The 22,512-nt window shown below is 38.1% G+C and overlaps 1 protein-coding gene across 4 annotated transcripts in view; it reads right to left on the reverse strand.

Annotated features, from left to right (window-relative positions):
- The window catches only part of MEIS1 (Meis homeobox 1), a 140,400-nt gene that overhangs the window by 14,348 nt on the left and 103,540 nt on the right, over positions 1-22,512 (reverse strand). For all 4 annotated transcript variants that reach the window (XM_017522123.2, XM_017522125.2, XM_037736166.1 and 1 more), the window contains one exon: positions 11,376-11,452. In XM_017522123.2, coding sequence (XP_017377612.1) covers positions 11,376-11,452 — 77 coding nt within the window. The remainder of the gene's footprint in view (positions 1-11,375; positions 11,453-22,512) is intronic.

The raw sequence follows: 22,512 nt of genomic DNA on the forward strand, positions 1-22,512 counted from the left end.
TTTTTAGACAGAGTCTCTCTCTGTTTCACCCAGGCTGGAGTACAGTGGTGCAATTTCAGCTCACTGCAAGCTCTGCCTCCTGGGTTCAAGTGATTCTCCTGCCTCAGCCTCCCTAGTAGCTGGGATTATAGGCACCCACCAACTCATCCATCTAATTGTTGTATTTTTAGTAGAGACAGGGTTTCATCATGTTGGCCAGGCTGGTCTTGAACTCCTGACCTCAGGTGATCTGCCCTCCGTGGCCTCCCAAAGGGCTTGGATTACAGGCATAAGCCACTGCGCCTGGCCCTAATCAGGTATTAAAGAATCTTAACTCCATATTGGAGTACCTTTGAGCTCCTTTCTTTCTCTAGGATCTTGCTGTAGTTACCTCAGCTCTCTAAGTCTTCAGCAACCATAAACCTCCAGACCTGGAGTCCCTGCTTATGCCAAGAGAGAATATCTCAAAATTTAGCTTGATTTTTAGTTCCATCTGGTTATGAAATTAGGCTATAGAATGGCACGATGAAGATGATTTGACTTGAATGGAGGCTTGCATCTATTCCTTGGAGTGCTCACTGTGACCTCTGTTTTAATGAGTAAAGTTTGAAACCTAAGCTCTATGTAATAATATATATCAATATGTAACCTGTAGACCTTTAAAACACAAATGGAAACACACTTAAAGGAAAAAAATCTCTCAAATGAAGACAATAACATTAGCAAAATGACATCTTGGAACTTGTCAAATTTTGAAAATGCTTATGGTCATCTTAGTCATTTTGAGGGAACTTTTTGCATTTTACTGCTGAGTTGTTGGATTTCAGTGTGACTATCCTTTTATTTAAACATCACTCATAATTATCACAGTAAAACACTAGCCAGGGGCAGGGAAAGTGAGAGCAGTGAGTAGTAAGAAGAATATGAGAACTGAGTGGGAAAACTGCCACTCACTGGCTCTGAGATCTTAGCAGTATTTAGGTGCTGAAATTGGGATGATCAAAGGAAAAGTGCTTTGCAAATTATACGGCCCTAAGACAGGTGTCTGTTGCAATACTGTCATTCTCAGAGATACAAAATGGTACCAAAACTTGTATATGAATGCTTGTAATGGCAAAAGGTGAATATCAAATCCCCATCCACTGATAAATGGGTTAAAAAAATGCCTTATATCCATACAGTGGAACATTGCTCAGCAGTGAAAGAGAATGAAGTACTGATAATACATGCTACAACAAGGATAACCCTTGCAAACATGCTTAATGAAAAAAGCCAGTCACAAAAGACCACATATTCTGTGATCACATGGTGAAATGTCTAGAATGGGCAAATATAGAGACAGAAAGTAGATTAGTGATTGTCAGGAGCTGTTGGAGAGAGAGATGGAAGTATAATTGGGGTAATAGCTAAAGGGTACAAGGCTTCTTTTTAAGGTGGTGAAAATGTTTTCAAATTGACTATGGGGATGATTACACAACTCTGTGAACATACTAAAACTACTGAATTAAATGGTTGAATTGTACAACCATGTAATATGAATTATATCTCAACAAAGCTGTTAAAAATAAGTACATTCTAGTGGATTGGAAGAAGCACTGAACTAGGAATCAGTCGTAGCCCTGCCTTTAGTTAGCTCTGAGCCTCATATATCATATGATGCCTAAATTCCCTCCCAGAATTTTTGCTCTATGGTTCCACAGCACAGGGTTTCTAAAATTGTAATCCATGCTTCCTTTTGATAAGCCAAAAATCTCATATTCCTTTGTTATTTACAATTTCAAAAGAAATAGCATGATTAAAAACAAAATTTAATTCTCAATATGCTTTTTAAATATTATATTCAGTCAAAATGATTGTGACATGCTTCTTCCCCCACCCACTCCCTCGAAGCACCCCTGCCCCAAGTCCTGAAGATAGAAATCTCTGCCATAACCTACTGTACTTTCCCTTCTGTAAACAGTATTGTCAGGTGACAAGCCAGGGGGCTGGGGTCCTACATCTTTTTGTACACGTTCAATTCCTTCCATAAGCTTTTTCAACATCCGCCCCCCCCCCCCGCCCTTTCCAAGTACATGTGAATGGTGACCCAAACTAGGGATCAAATAAAGTCAACCACGACAGATAACCTAGTGATATAGGCCAACAAAACCCTTCAACCTGACAACAAACCTCAAGACTACTGGTGTGCATTTGATTTAGTTAGCATCCTATAATAAAAATACCAAAAGCTTAAATGTGCATATGCATGTGTATAATTATATGGTGCATTAACTTCTTTTTTTTTTTTTTTTTTTTTTTTTTTTTTTTTTTTTTTTTTTTTTGAGACGGAGTTTCGCTCTTGTTACCCAGGCTGGAGTGCAATGGCGCGATCTCGGCTCACCGCAACCTCCGCCTCCTGGGTTCAGGCAATTCTCCTGCCTCAGCCTCCTGAGTAGCTGGGATTACAGGCACGCACCACCATGCCCAGCTAATTTTTTTGTATTTTTAGTAGAGACGGGGTTTCACCATGTTGACCAGGATGGTCTCGATCTCTTGACCTCGTGATCCACCCGCCTCGGCCTCCCAAAGTGCTGGGATTACAGGCTTGAGCCACCGTGCCCGGCCTGCATTAACTTCTATCTGTAGACAACATACTGTTTTTAAAAAAAAAAAAAAAAAAAGTGACTTTATCAATATTAAGCCAGATCTCAGCAAGGACAGGAAATTTATTTCTGAGCTAAATTACATTTAGCTCCACTCACCTCCTATGGACCTGGAAGAGTTAATATATTTGAAAAAGGAGATACTTTTTCCCTTCTTCAGCCATAGGATCTAATCTTGTGAGGCATTAGTTAGTTAAGAGGGTAAAAAGGAAAACAGGCTTCTCAAGGATGTTGGAACACATTAATATTTTTTGTTTATTTGTTATTGTTCAGGTGTCAGAAGCATGATAGAGTTAATTATTTTCCATATTAAGGGACCAGGCTAAGGGCATTGCAAGAATGGAAATAAAGTAGACAGGAAAATATTAATAATTATAAGGGCATTGAAAGGGACAGCCTATATTTGCCAAAGTTACAAGCATCCATGTTGTTGGAGGGCTTTCTTTCCAAATGTCCTCTTTCCCCTTGAAAATCAAAAACGAAGCAGAGCATAACCCTCAGCGTCTACACAAAGCTCCTCCACGTTCAAACACCGGAGCAATGCAGACCGGATCTGAGACCAACGTTTGCCCTCGGAAACACTTCCTTCCCCCGAGCCTCTGGCTCCACTCCATTTTTCAAGAAAACTGTTTTATTCAACCAGGAGGCAACATTTGCCCCATTTTTTAATATCTCAGGCTGATGTTTTAACCACTCAAAAATGCTGTTTGTTTTCTGTAGGCACAGCCTGAAGCAAGATGATGATGTGAGAGGAGAGAGAGGGTCTCTCTGGGTACTGCGCTTCCGTGCTTAACGGTTAATCACCCAACACCAGCCTCAGCAACTGTTGACACAAAATAGGTGGAGATCAGGTCTGTGCAAGCAGAAAATACCAGAAAGGCAAACTGTATGTAAACACACTTAAGACAGATTTGACAAGAATAGACCTAAACCTGACTTGCTAGGAAACTACTCATGTCTAAGGCTTCAATGCCCCTCTTAGCCGAGTCTGTTTCCCCTTACAGAGCTTCCTTTGAGAAGACAAAGGGTAACATTTTAAAAACTAAAATACATTTACAGAGGACAGCGGAGACATTTGTCCCCTTGATTCACATAGTGTGAGTTTCAAATCTGCTCTTACATGCAGGATTTACGTAATGTAATAGGGTCCTTCCACGTCTACATGTATACTTGGAGTGGAGCCCAATGAAAGAGGGAGAGGAAGAGGGATGTGGGGGGAGAGAGAGATTGAGAGAGAGAGAGAGAGATACACACACCACAATTCAAAAAGGTATTTCTCCTGACCCATAAAACTCATGCAAAGCAGCAAACAGATAATGCTTAAACAGTCTTTTAATCTTATCTAACTGACACCTGACAACCCATTACTTATAGATTATTAATGCACCCACTAAAAAGTTTGTCATGTACAGAATTACTGGAGAAAAAGATTGAATGCCTGAGGAAAAAACAAATTTTGCTGTATAATAACTTCAGAAATTTTGAGCCTATTATCTGTCATGCCCTTCATAGACTCATAGCACACTGCTAAAAACAGCTGATTTATCTTTATTATGAATCCTAAAATGACAGCACACATCTTTTTCATATCTTGTGATAATGTTTAATTTCATCTAGTTTTTATTTTACAGTGTTTGATTTGCTTATTTAAGATGAGGAAAAGTTACAACTTCTTAATTAATTTCTCCGTTTGTCTCTTTATCAAAGTGTTTTTTTTTCTTCCCCACTCCTAGGATAAAGCTGGAACGAGAGTTTCAGAACACTCACTTGATTTCTCTTTGATTCACATTAATACACAGTCTAGACTATTAGAGCCGGAAGAGTCCTTTGAGTCCTCACTAATTAGTCCTACCTGTCCATTTCAAACCAGAGGACACTGTCACCTACATCTAAGGAGTGGGGATAAGGGATGAAATGTTTTGATTGCAGTGACCTTTCCCTGCATTTCCCCTTCGCATTCTCGCCCTGTGTAAATTGTATGTTGTCATGAGGCTTACAGAAGGATTTGTTCCTTAGCCACCTGTGGATGGGGTGTAACCAAGCTCTTCCCCCTTGACCATGGCGCCTCTCAGCCCCTCATCCCCATGCCCTCTCCAGGAAAATGGGAGTCAAGTCCTGCTCCATCGGGTTGCCTAACACACAGCCTCTTGTTTGCATTTCTCTGACCAGATACTTTCAGACACACTGAAAACAACAAGTCTGGTTTAATTAGGATTTGCAACAAGTTGTGCTGACCTACATACCATGTTGAAAGTCAACCACCAAGCCACTGGCTTCATTGCCTTGAAAGGAATCATAGATATTCAGAAACATCAGGTCCCTCCTGGGTAAATCAGTCTCTCCAGTCACTCAGCTCTGAGCCTCACTTGAACCCCAACCCTACGGGCCCTGACATACTTCCTCAGGTTGTATCAGCTGGCTGGCAGCTTCCAGCTCGTGTCTTGTCCTCCTAAGGAGCTCTGCAAACTGCCTTTGAATGCTGGCTGGGGGAAAAACAGTGATTACACAAAATTATATTTGGACTTTCAAATCCACCCTTCCTATATCCCAGACCTTCGTTTCTTTTCTCACCTAGACTTAAGGCCCCATGGTAGAAGGGACAGGGTTTTTCCAGCCCGCACAGTGGGCCAACGTGTACCCTTTCATAAGGAGCTTCTATGTGTAACAGTATTAACGATGTGATTTTACACAGTGGGGAAAAGCTCTGAGCAAACTTATGGTGTAAAACTTAAAACAAAGTATATTTAACAGACTGCAGAGTCATTTTCAAAGAAGACTGTTTGTTGGAAATTTTTTAAATCGGCAGAAAAAAAAATCAGTGTCTCTGTTGAACTCTAAGACTCTCTGACATGACAATACCTGAAGGTTTCTAAATTCACAGCTCTTTTCCCTGCGAGCTATTTGCTCAGCTTTCTTAATAATACCCTGCCTGTCTGGCACCCCGCCAGCTCTGTCTCAGCCAATATGCAAGCTAAACAATTTTTGACTGATTTCAATATTTTCTTATGAGCAACTAGACAGTATTTTATGTAGTGAGTATTACTGATTGCTATAATCTAAGCCCAGAGTAAGTGCCTGTAAAGGTAATATTATTAGAATTGACACTCAAGGTGAAAAGCATAGCAATTAACCAAAGCTTGAAGAACAACAACCCATTCTGAAATGTTCTGGGGAGTTCTTCCATTTATATTTCTCCTTCTTTTTAAAATACTGCACCTGTTACTCCATTGATCAATTGGGAAGTCTACTTTAAATGTAGGTTACACTTCAATTCTCAAGGGAAAAAGTTAAACCACCTGCTTAATACAATTCCTTTTTGTGTGTGAAGCTGTTCCATCCCTAGGTGATTCCTAGGCAAGGAAAAACTCCATACAGCCCGCACTTTCATTTTGTAGTTGAACAGCAAACAAGTGACCCAGAGCTTCTTGCATCATGCACTGTTTTTTTCTTTTTTTACATCTGTTTTCCTTGCTTTTGTGTCATGCCTCTGTTTAGCTTTATTGACAAAACAATCTGTGTCTAATATTTAAACAACATCTGTAAAATGTATTATTAAATTATGTTGGAAGAAAAAGCAGAACGATTCTATGAAGCCCTATGACCCCCATTGATTTTTAGATCACAGAAGTTGAAAGGATAATTTGTGAATGTTTTAACACTTACATCTAAACAGGTACCTATATTTATAGAATCTTTGATTACTTATAAAGGTATTTGCTACATTATTACCATAACTCAGAAAGAAACTTGACCTTTAACAGTTGAATCTGTTTATTATAATAAAGGCGATCTTATTTTTAAAAAATAAGTTTACATTTTTACTTGCCAGTGGCATAAATCTCTAAGGATAACATACTTTTTTCCCACTAGTAATAAATGGGAAGTGATGCCTGAATGATTTGCAGTTTTGAAAGCAATAAATGAAGTAACTAGGAAAATCTGGTATGAGCACTAAATCTAAGAAATGTAGAGTATGATAGTTCTGAACAGTGTCATCTTGGCTGCTAGGATGCAACCTGGAATTTTATATACCCTATTGATGGAGAATGATTTTTCTCTATCTATAAATACTGTATTTCATATACACTATATATTTTGCACTTAAAACCCATATTTCCTTTTCAGAGCATAAAGGAATAATCATTTAATATCAGGCCTTAATGGGAAAGTGTTTGGAAGAGGAATAGTAAACAAAGAAACTGTAAAATTTATTCAATACACTCTAGGCTAAAACTCTGCGGAGGCAGGAGGCAACTAAGGCATCCAGTAAGTATGACACAATCACCAGAGATAAGTTTTCATCACAGCGAATTCCCAGGTCTGCAACATTGGTATGATCACGTATAAGGGAATTTTTATCTGACCATTCTACACTCACACTTTCAATATAAAAAATTTAAGTTGGTCTCTTCAGGAGAAAAAACAACCAAGGATTGATTGTGTGTGTGTGTGTGTGTGTGTGTGTGTGTGTGTGTTTTCCTGTAAAGTTCTACTTAAATACTTAAAGGTCTAAATAACCATGTAATCACAAAATTTAAGATGTTTCTACTTAAATTACTAAAACATTCAGCATATTGATAATGTTTGCACTGCTGATATAACACAAGCATTTGTTACAACCACCACAACAATAAAAAAGCAAAAAGACAAAAGCCCCTAATGGTATTATTTATCATTTTTGGATAAAATTATAATTGGGAGCAAGGGACCAAAGAAGGAAGAATATATAAATCTATGGTGCGTATTATGTTTCAAAAATGATTACACCCTTAAATCTAAGTCTATCACAACATACTATGCTGAAATATTTAGGCTACTAGTTATGGAAGTTGATATTTAAAAAACACTCAGTTACATCAAATAATTTATGTAAAAATATTTTACTGAAATATTTTTGCATAATTGCCTCAATTCTCAAAAAAATTATTGGCATAGACTTAGCCTACATTGTCACATCTAATAAATTTCACATTCCATCCTAGGGCCCAAATGCTATAAGTACTGATGCCAACCATTTTAAGATTCTTTCTTTCCATTTTTATTCTGACAATTGGACCAAAATAATAGTTACAATGAGGCTCCTTTCATTCCAAATTTTCTCTTAATTAATCTCATCAGTCTTATTGTTTTACTTTTAAGCACTCTCTTTGCCTTTCTCTCCTTAAATCCCATGTACGTTAAGCCTTAGCCACTTGAGGCAGATAGTTTATATCACTATATCAATTCGAGAAATGTAAAATTAGTTCAATGATGAAGTGAAAGAACAATTAAAATGTGGCAAACTTCTTGTCTATTTTACAGTCAAAGCCTAAATTAAAACTGGATGAGCCAGGGTTTCTATGGCATGCTAACAACTAGATTGTGAGTTTGTATTTTTCACTTACATATTACATATTTTGATACATTATGTTGCTGCCAGTAATTATGACTGATCTACACTCAACCTGCCCTTCAGCGTTTTATTGAATTGCATTTCAACAGTGACTCATAGTTCATACAAAAATGTACATGTGTGTTAACAAGTTTTAAGAAATCCAAGAAGGAAGACACAGATGTTTAAAAGTTGTGGATACATAGATGAAAGGGAAATGCAGAAATACTAATGATGACATTTTCAAAATTATTATTCTTAGTTGGAAATAACTTGGACTGATGCTCAGTATAGATAAGATTAAAAACATTTTTTACAAAAAATGTTTGTGAGCTGGGTGCAGCGGCTCACGCCTGTAATCTCAGCACTTTGGGAGGGTAACATGGGTGGATCTCTTGAGCCCTCAAGTTAGAGACCAACCTGGGCAACATAGCAAAACCCTCACCTCTACAAAACAAAACAAATAAACAAACAAAAACTAATGGGGCATGGTGGCACATGCCTGTACTCTCAACTACTAGGGAGGCTGAGGCAGAAAAATCACTTGAGCCAGGAGTTGGAGTTTGCATTGAGCCATGTTCATGCCACTGCACTCCAGCATGGGCAACAGAGCAGGACTCAGTCTCAAAGACAAAAACTAAAACTAAAACAGGAAGAAGTTTCCATAAAAATTAATAAACTATTAAAAATTCAAATCAAAGGGCCTGGCGTGGTGGCTCACGTCTGTAATCCTAGCACTTTGGGAGGCTGAAGTGGACAGATCACAAGGTCAAGAGATTGAGACCATGCTGGCCAACATGGTAAAACCTCTCTACAAAAAAAACAAAAAAAAAAAAAAAAAAAAATTAGCTTGCTGTGGTGGCATGCACCTGTTGCTAGCAAACTCCACTCATGGTGGAGCTATGGGAGGCTACTTGGGAGGCTGAGGCAGGAGAATTGCTTGAACCCAGGAGGTGGAGGTCGCAGAGAGCTGAGATGGCGCCACTGCACTCCAGCTTGGCAAAAGAGCGAGACTGTCTCAAAAACAAATAATAATAATAATAGTTCAAATCAAACATAATATTATCATTATTTGTCAAACTGAAGAAAAACAATCTCTCTTACAACTTTTAGTTACTGAAGGGACATTTTCTATAGCAAACAAACTTTTAAGTGTTGAAACAATTGCCAAATGCAAAGCACTGAGGTGTAAGCAAAAGCCACTTCTAACTCCATGTATATATCCAAGTAGAAAGAACCTACACACTGCACAAAGTGGCAGTTAAGCATAGAATTGTGTTTCTGTCCCAAATAACTAAGTAGAAGCTATTTTTAAGTTATATACCTGTGCAGAATTGAATAGCAATGTGAAGTTTAGGGTAAAGTCTGCATATACTTTAAAGATTATTTTAGAGTATGAATTAAAACTTTTTTTAACATCCTTTCTCTCTCTTCTAGTTACAAAACAAAAGTCGAACTGTGATCATTGACTGATTAGGAAGGTTACTCTCTGGCAGAGATTGTGTATAGAATCTAGAAAATTGTGTGTATATATATTGCTTGAAGTCACAAGAATGCCTTCCTCTTCCTGCATTCACAGGAAATATCCCATAATAAGGTTATCCACCCACAGTAAGCAACTTGTATTGGGACTTGTTCTCTGGTAACTGTGTTTATGAGTGGAGTTTGCTAGCAACCCTGAAGAGGAAGAGAGATGGCTCACACAAAAGATCCCCTGAGTGATAGCACTTTTGGGTTTCTTAACTAGAGAGCCTGTCCTGCCACTCCTTTGCGAACAGGAACACTTCCCAGGGAAATGTGACATTTGTGAAGCCTCCACTGTATTAAAACTGCCTCAACATCAGTTTTAAGTTTTAAAATATAGGTATATGAATTTAGATGTGCATGAAAAATTGATGGTCTTTCCTATAATATTGTCCAGAACCATTTGAAAGTTCCAATATGTAGTATTAACAGCCTTGAAAATTAAGACACAGTAGCAGGTAAAAATAGGCAAACAAAAACCTCAGCAGCCACACAACTCCTAGTAACACATTTAGATGTAGTATGCCTCTGCTTGGTTTACCATCCCCTGATGAAAAGGGCTGCAAAAATTGATCTCTCAAGGCTGCAGTAAGGTCATAGAAATTGATAACCCTTACAAGCAGTGCTTATGTGAGTCTGTCTGTGTCTTGCAGATAGTGCACTTTGTAAATTAATCCTCCAAAGGCAAATATATTGTAAGTAGCTTGTTATCTCTAAAATACTAAATTGAAGAATACATGGGATTATATTGACAGAAATTACATTTTCTGTAATGGGGTTTAATATATCTGAAATCTCTCCCAAAGGCTCCCAGGCTCTCTAACAGAGAAGGGTCTGTTAATGTAGGTGCAATAGACATCAAGAACAAATTTATTCACCAAAATGGATTAGGCCATGTAATCAGAGATTCTGTAATATTAATCTTTGACACTTATTGAACAGAAAGAAATACTTCTGTCTGCAAACTGGCATTCCTAGTTCTCCCCTTCCCCAACCCAGGCTTTGGGCCTTTTCTGGATTTTACTTCAAAGAGGATAAGGTTTCCCCATCATAAACACTAATCTAAAAATATTAGGACAATTAATTAGATACACTTACTTTTAGAGGATATTGGATTTCGATACCCTTCAAATATGACACTAGCCCTGGGTGATTATATGAAACCTAGCTTTCAGCACATTCACAAAGGGTAATAAATCATACTTTCTCAAAGCCTCATTGCCACACTGCTGTACATTAAGTCAGAATATTGTTGGCTGGTACTTCGTACATAATCTCAGCTTCGCCCCAAATCAGGAATTTACACTTTATTTAGAAACAGTATTGCAGAGCCCTCAGATACCACAGGTTTGGAATAGCCTCAAAGAGAAACATAAATAATTTCTTCCTTTCAGTATTCCAGAGATAAGAGTAAAGGAGAGACTATCCTTGAATTCATAGCCCTAACGAAATCTAACTAAATTTAGTTATTCAATGAATTTAAATCTGACTGATATGTGATGGTGGATTTTCTTGTTCTGTAGAAAATAGGATGATATCATTCTATCGATTACCCTGAAGCGGGGAAAAAAGCCAGAGAGAGAGACATTTACAGAGCCATAGTGAATGCGAATTACATACATACTTATACTACGCATAAATTGTCAACTTATAAAGGAGGTAGAAGGCAATACAATGCCTTATTTCCCATACTAGCAAATGTTCTCACATATCAGTCAACAGTTTGTTTTCACTTTTGGATCAACAAGCCACCAGGGAAAGCAGTGGCAACTGGGTGTGTCTTCTTCGTGCAAAACATGAGCTGCAGGTTGCCAGAGGGGGAAACAGATTGTGTGTAAACACAAGGCCAAATTACTTACCAATTGTTCACTTGAAGGATGGTGAGTCCCGTGTCTTGTGCCAACTGCTTTTTCTGTTCTTCAGAAGGGTAAGGGTGCTGAAAGAGAATAAAAAAGATATGTGCGCATCAGGTAATGTTTAGGCCATTTTATCAATAGCCTAAGTGTCTCATGAAGTCTATAATTAAAGGTAAAAATGCTGAGGTGTGTCACTCTTATTAATGGAATACTATATCATCTAATTAATGGCAGTAAAAGACAAGCCAATTACAAAGATTAGTGAAGTGTATAAATAGCTACTTAGGATACTTGCAGAACCTTGATACTGAGTTTATCCTTTAACAGGTTTATTTGTTGCAAACACAGAAAGTTTAGTATAATCTTCACTGTATTTTATAGGATTAAAATAAGGACAAGCTGACCCATTTGGACCAACAATCTCAGCTGAGGTCCCCACCATGGCATTCTCCCTCTAAAATACCATATTGCCTGATGCAAATATCAAAATTAAAGTGGGTGTTATTAAAACACACACACACACACACTCTCTCTCTCTCTCTCTCTCTTCATTTTAGCTCTTCAGCAAAGCCCAAACAAACAAAATTCAACAATGCTGGTTTCCATATCTGAATGTCAACACATGCTAAGATTCTGAACACAGGCCAATATAAGGTCAAAGACCAGCATATTCTGCATGTTAAGAACAAGCCTGGCTATGTTCCTCAAGAGTCAGAGTAGATAAAAGTATTACAGGATTAGATAATAAAGTGAAATTCATACCTTCCTGTAAGAATCTTTGGAATTCTACTGAAATTAGTTCTGGTACAAAAGCTTTCTGTTCACTAATCAAATATATCTAAATTTGAAATACATATTTCTAAAGCTTAGGGGAGGAGCTGAGAATGTGGTTTCCATCTATAGAGACATTAGCTTGCTTGAAATGCTGCATCTCAATATATTCTCCCAAGATAAAATTCTTCTGAGAGTCAACCCTCTATTCTATTATGAATAGAAAAGGGCACCCCCAATCCTTAATTTAACTATCTGTGCCACTGAAACTACATTCTGGTCTATTGAATGCTAATTAACATAGCTTTTAATTTAATTAATAATGTCTGATTAGATGCTAAAAAGGCTTGTTAATGACCACTTCAGTGCTCTTATATGTAAGTTTAAATATGCTCTGTATCTATACACATGGGATTTGTTTGTGAACAGCAGAGAGATAGCAATTTTTCCCATAAGCATTGTCTATGATTGTCACTTAATCAATAAATACACAATTAGAAGAAGGCTTTGCTTTCATGGAATATAGTGCCTTTCTCTAAAGAGCTCCAAGTATACTACAGACAGTATGGTAATTAATCCCCATTATATCCCTGTGAGCGACATAAATGGAATCTAACAACCCTTCTGTTTTACAGGTGAGGAAACTGGCCAGGAGAAGAGATGGCCAGAGGCAGACATAAGTAAGTGAAACTTCCTGCTTCCCTTCTAGTACCTAAGCCTTACCATGACCAAAGGATGTCAGATGCCTTTCATAATCCTCATTCGTGTCCCCTGTGAAATAGTATTCAGAGAGGTTATCACGGCCTGCAAGGTCTGCCACCACCCAGCCCTGCCCATCTCTCAGATTTGGACACCTTCTTCTCACCTGCTTCCTACCCAGCCACATCACCCTTTCTGTTTTCCTAACACTGTCAGCTTTTCCCATCGCCCACGTTCCTACTCCAATGTCACTTTCAGCTCTCAGCTCAAATATTCAGCTTTTACCCTTCCCACCACTCCAGCACCTGCCTTATCGTGTTCACATTCATCTTTTTCTTATTTCCCTAATAGCAAGCATTGCTCTCTCAAGCACCTGATTTAATTATTTATTTCCTTGTTGGTGTGTCTTTTCCCACTCATCTACCAGTGCTAACCTCCTTGCCTTGCTTGCTGTCTATCCTCAAAGCCCAGATCAGAACATAACAGAAAATCACTAAATACTTGTGGAACAAAGGAGTGGTTATAACATGCTATAATAGACGCTCTCCACTCAGGTGCAACATCAAAATATATAATAAAGCATAAACGATTCAATTTAAAATCCATGACACTACTTTCTTTGCTTCATTCACGAAAGTGATGTTGACCCACTTTCTTCAAATAAAGGTATATAAACCTCCTAAAAGCCTAAAATCATAAGTGACATTGGTGCTACTCAACAGAATGCCAGCCACTGCAGCCAAAGTCTCATGAATGGCTACTGAGTTTAAAGCAATCCATTACCCTAAGGTTTAAAACATAATTCTGACTATATAAAGATTTGATACATAATACAAAACACATGAACTTCTTATCCCATGGATAGAATGCTGAATTACAGCTTGATATACAATAGTTCTATGTCTACACTAATTGAAGAATTGTACATACAATAGGTGACTCTATTAGATTGTATAAATGATACTGCCACTCATTAACTATGGGACTCTGAACAAGAGACAACTTTTTTATCCTCAGTTTTGTCATCCAGGGTTCTAAGATCCATTGTGGTTAAAGATTACCCAGGCTGGCAGTTCTTACAGTATTGCAGTGCCAGAAGATAAACTCAATTTTGAAATATGCAAATGTTAGCATCCCACCATTGGCACTATTTGCCATAAAAAGTTGTACACTGAAGTACACAAGCAACTTCCAATCTATAACATTTTCTGTAATATGACTTGCTGACAGTTTCCAAGGTCTTACAGAAATCACTTGCAATGATTTTTAATAGAATTAATAAATATGTCCACAGTCTCTCTTTGGTATAGTTGGATGGCAAAATCTTTTGCCCTGTCTTGTTAGTTGTGTCTTAGTATTATGACCAGAACTGGATAAAAATTATTATTTATGCCATTTATCTTTAGTTACTTTGAAAATTGAGAATTGTCACAGTAATTTATTTTCCTGTGTTTTCAAGAGTACTTTTGCATGCCTGTTTGTGAGCAAGTTTTACATACATTCTTACAAAGCAAATGGAATTCACATTTTATTTACGCAAGTGGGTGTCAGGAAAATTCTCTTTGAATCATTACCATTACCTGGATTATTAGAGCTTCAAAGAGCAGTAATATGGCTCTCAAAATTTCAGTGCAAATTTTGGTTGTTTCTTCATATCATGTAGTTTCTGATTTCATAATTTAAATATCATAAAATTCAAAAGTTCTACCCTGCTTTTCCTCTGTCACTTCTCATGTGATCTGACTTTAAGTAATTGGAACAAACTGTGTCTAATTTCATGCAGCATAATTGCTAGGCAGCCTCAAGCTATGGAGACTCAGCACTCCGTCTCCATTAAGAAATTTTCCGTTGTTCGGGATATATTTTTTTAAAATAGAAATGAATGAGCCTGGACAAATTAAATGTCACAATAATCTGGCCATTGTTAAGAGGAGAAAAAGGTATCAACAAAACTCCTAAACCCTTGTCTATGGTAGGTCAACTGAATGTTTTTCTTTTTCTCATAGTTCTTGGCCTTAGTGTCCCACAAACTTTCAATCCCTGAAAAAAAGTCTATAATTGCTAGAATCACATGAAAGCCATGACTTCATTCAGCTAATCCTTAGTCAGCCAAAAATTCACAAAGAAATAGGCTTTTAAACTGAAACCCAATACGTTGAAATATCTTAAATCCTGTGCATCTTTACTAAATAAGCTTTTTGTGGACAGTATGAGTTATTCTTTTGTAGACTTGAAGAAAATGACTTGACAAAAACCCAGCATGCCACAGGCACAGCTGCTGAAAAAACATTCAAAGTCCTGTTACCTTTTGCCCACAGGGCTTGTGAGGCCATGCAATGGGCAAAGGCAGACATCATTTTGCAAAAGAGATAAAGAGTAATCTCCGAGAAGTGCCATTTTTAAGGAGAAAATGGGAAATTCATTCCAAATCTTTGCAACCTAAAGGCCTCCGGTCACTACTGGCCATTCTCCCAAACACCTTTGCTGTTATTGCATCTCAAGGACACAGTTTAAGAAAGATCAGTAGGCTCTTGTGAAGGAAAGACGGATGGCACTTCCCAGATATACCAATCAACCTAATCACTTCAGGATATCAAAGCAAATTTGACCACAGTCCCATAGACAGTGAGGGAGACCTCGCCTCTGTTGTGTACATTAGCCTCTTGCTATTATCTCTTAAAAGCTTAATTATTTGCAAACAATTGATCAAGATGGGAATTTGAGAAAGGATATGCAAGGGCCACTGGGAGAACTGCAACACATTAAGAGAGCAAACAAAATTACCTTTAGATCTTACAATAAGAATTAACGATTGAGAGGGGAGAGCTAGGCAATGCAGTAGCTGCAGGGGTTCCTTCTCGAGTGTTTCCCATTTGATCTGCATTAACACCTCAGGAATGAGTGAAAGCCATAAAACAGTGATTATGTATGGGGAAAGCTGGCCCCTCCCTTCCAGCATTAACCCTGCACACGTGTATTAGGCTGGTTTGTCTGGGGAGAGAAGAGATGCTGACCTCCAAGAGAAACTAAGTGGCTTGTGGGCAGTGGAACCCCAGCTAACGGGGATAACTCATGAAATGATCATCCTTATTTCAATCGTCAACACCTTGACTTCTCCTTTCGAGCATAAATCTCTCGCTGAAATATAAACCACTTGCCACTCTTCATGTGTTTCTGGATCTTGCAGTGACTTCCAATAATGAACCAGTATAGAGTGATTCTTTAATGACCCCATCAAAGAATAAAATGATCCCTAGGGTAAGGTCCTGTATAAAAGAAATAAGGGATGTCTGAGAAAAATCTAAAAATACCTTATGTAAAAGTTGTCTGAGCTGTCATTTTACCAGCCACAAAGGATAGAAAGTGACAGAAAATGGAGACTTTCTCAAGAAAGTTATGTCTGCACAATTCCAGTGTTATTTCTTGAGACTGGGATGGGAAGGGGGTTTTAAGTTGGTTATCTGGTATTTACAAGTTTACAATACATCGGAAGAAAGTGTATTTTTTTAAACAATCAAGTAGACTATTTCAGATGAGCATCAATGGGGAAGAGAGAGACTCTGTAGAATGCACAGTTAGAAAATCACCAGCTTTATATCTTAACGATATCTTTGACCAAATGTACTTCTTTCATCAAAATTTCCACTCTTGGCTGCAAATGTGGATGCCAAGAGAGTGATGAGCTTTATCTTATCTACCCTGGTAACCAAGTTTCAATAACACCCCCTCCCTCACCACCTTGGCCACTCTAACAGCACATTGCAATGGCAGCAGAAAATTTGAAAATAATCCTGTACAGAGCTTGCTGGTGAGATAATGGAAGGCTACGCTGCCCCTTCTCAAGCCTCAGATTAGTAATTTCTTGTGACACAGAACTGCCTTTACACCGAAACTGCAAAATGGCTATAACAAAGCAATAGAGGTAGAAGGAATTTTCAAGCAAAATGTTACATGCTATACTTTAAAAGGTATGGGAATAGGTACCGGAGGAGCTGATCTAACAGGAGGAATGATGGCAGCTGTCCAATATAAGCCTTATCAAGGCAATGTTCTGTTGCTTAGCTGAATATGTTGGAAGAACAATTTCGGAACTTCTTTTATCCTTTTTCCTCCAGCCCTTTACCTCCTCCACAGCTACTTTTAATGCATTAATATAAGTTGACCTTGAGCTAAACTCTGAGATACCCTCTCTAAAGAAAAAAAAATCTACCATATGGTTTTTAACTATTAGATTTCTGTGCTCTTTTCAAACTTCTACTGAGTTTATGCACTAAGGGAATACTGTGGATCTAAATGAAAATAACCAGCTATATATTTGGCCTCTAAGAGACTAAGCAGAAACTTGTTAACCAAATATATTTATATTTGTTTAACATGATGGTTTTTTGCCTATAAAAACTTCTCCCACTTTAAATAAATTTGCAGCCATTTTCCCCTTATGCACTGACTATGAATAGCTTACACTGTGATAATTACATTGATCTAGGATACTTTTTTCCTTTAAAAAAATCCATAATGCTTCCCTATTGTCTTTCAGCTTTATGAATTAGTTTTACTGTTTCAGTGAATGCTTTTTTGTCTTCTGACTGCACATTATCAAAGAGACACTTTGTGCCTCCTATTTGCATTACAAAAGCAGTGCACCGTGCAGTCGCAGAGCATAGCCTGAATGCATAACAGTTGAGTCCTGCATCCTTGCACATGCTGGAATCAAAAGAAGGAAGGTTGGTGCTGGGACCAGCTAAGAAGCCAGAAATGTTTGGAACATCATCAGTAGAGTCACAGGATTTTGACCTGCTTTCTTAATTCGCCACCAACACCCCTAGATTGCCTAATTGCTCAGACTAAATGGGCTCCATTTTTTGTTTGGCGTTTGCTTTTTCTGGGGCCCAGTCTAGTCATTCTGCAGACAATCCCTCCAATTTCTGTATATCCAACAGCGGTTAAAAGAAGTTACCAGTGGAGGTGTCGTGGGAATCTATAAAGGTGATCTTAGCACATGAAAATGACATAGATGTGGGAAAAAAAGTAGAACACTGGATAATGTTTCATAACAATTTTGTTTTTTGTACTAATGAAACTATATTTATAATATACAATAGTAAAAAACATTTTTATAGCCAATTATAAGATGCCAATACTAAAATGCCCTGCCTGCCTCACTTATCTGATCTTTTAATTTCTTCTAAGCATCAATTAAATAGAAAATAAAAACACTAAATAAAGAAGACAGATACTTATATTAAGGAACTTCATAATCCTTTGTATTTGGAATTTTTTAAAAAAGCTGCTTACAAATCTATAAAATAACAATGTTTTAGATAATATTTTTCATTAGCTACATATGTTACAGAAATATTTTAAAGTAATATGCATTTAAGACATACAATTTAGACTCCAAATTAGTGATTACTTATGTCCTCTTCCTAAATGGATTGACATTCATGAAGGATGCTAAAATTATGTGGAATAACAATGAATCCCCTGGATATTGATTCTCTCAGTGGAAGACCATGCTTATGAGAGGAAATACAAAAATGGCCATTAAGAAAAACAGGGCCAGGCACAGTGACTCATGCCTATAATCCCAGCACTTTGCAAGGCCAAGGTGGGTGGATCACTTGAGTTCAGGACTTCATCCACATGGGGAAACCCCATCTCTACTAAAAGTACAAAAATTATCCAGGCATGATGGCAGGTGCCTGTAATCCCATCTACTTGGGAGGCTGAAGCAGGAGAATCACTTGAACCTGCGAGGTGGAGGTTAAAACGAGCCAAGATCACACCACTGCACTCTAGCCTGGGCAACAGACATCTAAAAACAGAAAAACAAAAAACAGGACAGGAGGCCCTTGAGAATCCATATGGGAAAAAACTCATGCTTCACTTTGAAGTGTCCTTTTTAATCATTTTAAATAATAGCTCATTTGAACTCATTATTTTTCAGTACAACAAATGCATTGCAGGCATTATTTCATGTATTCTTGGTGAACCCCCAGAGTAGGGGCTGTGCTTAGCTCCTTTTCACAGATGAGGAAGCTGAGGCTTAGCCAGGTCAAAAAACTGGCCAAGGCCGGGCGCAGTGAGCTCACGCCTGTAATCACAGCACTTTGGGAGGCCAAGGCGGGCGGAACACCTGAGGTCAGGATTTCAAGACCAGCCTGACCAACATGGAGAAACCCTGTCTCTACTAAAAATACAAAATATTAGCCAGGCATGGTGACCCATGCCTGTAATCCCAACTACTCAGGAGTCTGAGGCAGAAGAATCGCTTGAACCTGGGAAGCAGAGGTTGCGGTGAGCTGAAATTGTGCCACAGAACTCCAGCCTGGGCAACAGAGCAAAACTCTGTCTCCAAACAAAACAAAACAAAACGAAAAAACAAAACACAAAAAACCAACAATAAAATCAAGCCAAGGGCTTACAGCTATTCAGTGCTGGTGCTGGGTCTGTCCTACCCTGAGTTTCTCCACTTGACTACACTCCCACGGCCATTTGTTTCTCATTTCTCCATTCCTGTTTTTAACCAAAAATGTATTCTAAGGGAGCAATAACAAAGTTATTAATTATGGTGAGCAGAGGGGAAAGAATTGCCATTTCCCTGCCCCTCCACCCTACCCAAATATCCACTGCTTCTGCCTGGGAGGCAGGCAGAAGGGGAGGGGAGAGGAGGGGATGTCGGGGGAAAGTTAGTTCATCAGAACCTTGTCCCATGTTCTCCCTCCAGCATCCAGCCAAAGGAACTTTATTAATAGTATATTAGCAGTATTAATAAGAGTGGAAGAAGTAGTCATCGTAACACATATCAAGAAGTAAGGATGTGCCAAGCTCTGTTTCAAATGCTTCACTCGTATGGCTCCTCACGAAAGCCTTCCGAGGTAGTTAACAGCCACTAGACCCATCTGATAGATGAGGAAACTGGGGCACAGAAAGGACAAACGACATTTTCAAGTTCACACAGCTTGTAAGTAGCGGAGCTGGAATTGGAAACTTGGTGGTAACATACAAGTTGGGAAAATTCACTTCCAAACTATTTTGTCTTTTATGTAATAGGTGAAGAAATCTCACTGACTCCCGATGAGTTAATCATGAATATATACGATGATATTACTTGTTATATGAAAAAAACTACTATCTTAATGTATGTGTGTGTGTACCGTTTATTTCTACAACTCAGTTCTGCTAATGGAAGCAATAGTAGATCTTGCTGTAAGTCAGAAAATGCAGTGGAAACTCACATGCCCATCACTTTATTAGTGCCTGTAGCATTGCTTATAAATACAGGAATGATGGTAGATTATACACAAGAACACTTTTAAGGATCATAGAATCAAATGCCTACTATTTCCTCTAGCCACACTACAATATGCCTTCAATTGTCTGCTTTGAAACAAATTGGTGTGTGTGTGTTTTGCCAATTACTTTTGTTTCTTATGTGATTCTTAATCAAATATGAGTTAGATGACATTCAAAATCATTTCATTTTAGTAGACTACTAATAAAAACACACAAATGCTATTCCCAGTCATGATGCAGCTAGCTCAGTTCTGTGCCCAATAAATATTTGTGTGAATGAATGTTATTAAAGTTAGAGATGACTAAAATTCCTCAACTGACATTTGTGAGTAGATGACTTCAGATGAGCACAAAACTAGAGGCTCCATTTCAACAATCATTCATCCTTCTCACTCAGTTCAACAAATCCCAAAACAGTAGTGTGCCTAGTCCACGTTTTGCTCACTTTATTTACCTGGCATTTACATAATATTTACTGTATGTCAGGCAGTGTTCTCAGTGCTTTAGGTATTTACTCATTTAATCCTTAAAACAAGTCTCTGAGGTAAATACTCTTACCTTTATTTTACAGAGGACACTGAGGCTCAGAATCTAATTTACTTGCAAGTAGAATAGAGCTGAGTTTTGACTCTAAGTATTCAATTGCACAGCCTATGCTTTTAATTACTACGTTAATCTGCTTTTCTTTCTTAGCATCAATTTCTAATTTCCCCAAGTTTCTCCCGTAGTCACTCTATGTTGTTGTTGGGTTTATTTGTGGTAAAATTCCCGTCCTACTGTCCTACTCCAATGTCATGAAATTCAAGTTCTATATCTTCATGCCTAGCGTAGGACTGAAGGAAGGATAAAGAAGACTGTTTCAACATGCAGGCTTTTCCCCAAGAATTTCACTTTAACACATATAACCAAAAAACAGCATACTATACTGGACCACTTTTCTCAAAAGAAAGTTCATGACCGATTTATACAATAAACTCCAATAAAGTAAGGATCCTTTCCAAATGCATACAGCTCATCTCTACAATTTCAGAGAGTATGTCAGCTAAAAGGAGACCTATCACCAGCCTGAAGAACACTTTTACACTTTAAAAATCAAAGAGAAAGGATTTTGAAACCATTAAGTAGAAAGACGAGAAAGATGAAATGCTACCATGCCATTTTGGAATGAGTCTGTTGACAGCAATCATTATTGCCTTTACAGATGCCCTGGCTAGCATTAAATATGCAGGAAAAATCCTTGTCTAAAGAATAAAGTATCCATAAGTTAGAAGCAAAATGGTACATTTGGTAAGGAGATATTTTTGAGAGAGAGAAAGATAGAGACAGGGAGAATGAGATAGAGAATTCGTGCTGCTCCCAATATGACTAAAGACCCCTGGAACTGGTACTCATTCTCTAGTGCTAATTTTCCCACTTAAATTACAGTGATGGTGTAGCCTCATCTCATTAGAGATCATTGTCCCCAGTAGACAGTTGTGTTTATGGGGGACTCTGGCTGCTCCACACCTGCTGATCAGGTTGCTATGTGATCAAGACTGCATACAAACAGCAGACTGGAGCTTGCTGGACTGCAACTGATGAGCCCAGGCTAATTCAGGGGTGATTATGTAGTTTACTGGACCACTAAACCTCTTTAAGCTTGTAATTACTGCCTATTTGAGTAAAGAACATTCAAAAGCAATTCACTGCATCATGCCTGCCACAGCTGGAAGCAGGCTGCCAGCAGTCTGTAGGGACATTAAAATCTACAGGGACGTGGATTGAAGCCCAGCTAGCAGACACTCTCAAGCAGCACCCGCAGCCAAGTATGTGAACATTCCTGCTCACCTCTCCTGACCAAGCTTACCATTAAAGGTCAATGAAAACTATAGAATAGCCATAAAGATGACAAATAATGGAATGTAATGGTACAAACCACATTTTAATGATTTCCCCCTTTTGTAAAGCTAAAATTTAAAAAGTCTTCACAATGCCAGAGAGCGAGCGAGAGAGAATGCACTTTAAATAATATACACTGCTGAGATGTACTGTGTGCTTGCTAAAAGTTCCATCCCAAAGATACCAACTTGAAAACAAAATGCCCACTTTTTATGCATTATAAAAGAACTGGAATGTATAGTCATTTTAGATGTTTTCCACCCACTTAGCTGCTGTTTATAACCTTAGCTGGGAAAGTATTGTTTAGCTAGTTGATTGACATTTTCTAAAATCACAGGAGTAGATTTTTGCAGTTAATGAATTAAAAGGCCTCTGAGACACCTGAGTGAAATTTATTTTCAAGAGTCAGAGAAGATTTAAGAAAAGAAAAATCAGTATTTATCAATGTTCTCATTTTCTTTTGCCGTCACCTTAACAACTGCAGTTCTTTTGTATA

This window comes from Cebus imitator, unplaced genomic scaffold (genome assembly GCF_001604975.1).
Source record: "Cebus imitator isolate Cc_AM_T3 unplaced genomic scaffold, Cebus_imitator-1.0 Scaffold23, whole genome shotgun sequence".
Classification (NCBI taxonomy): Eukaryota; Metazoa; Chordata; class Mammalia; order Primates; family Cebidae; genus Cebus; species Cebus imitator.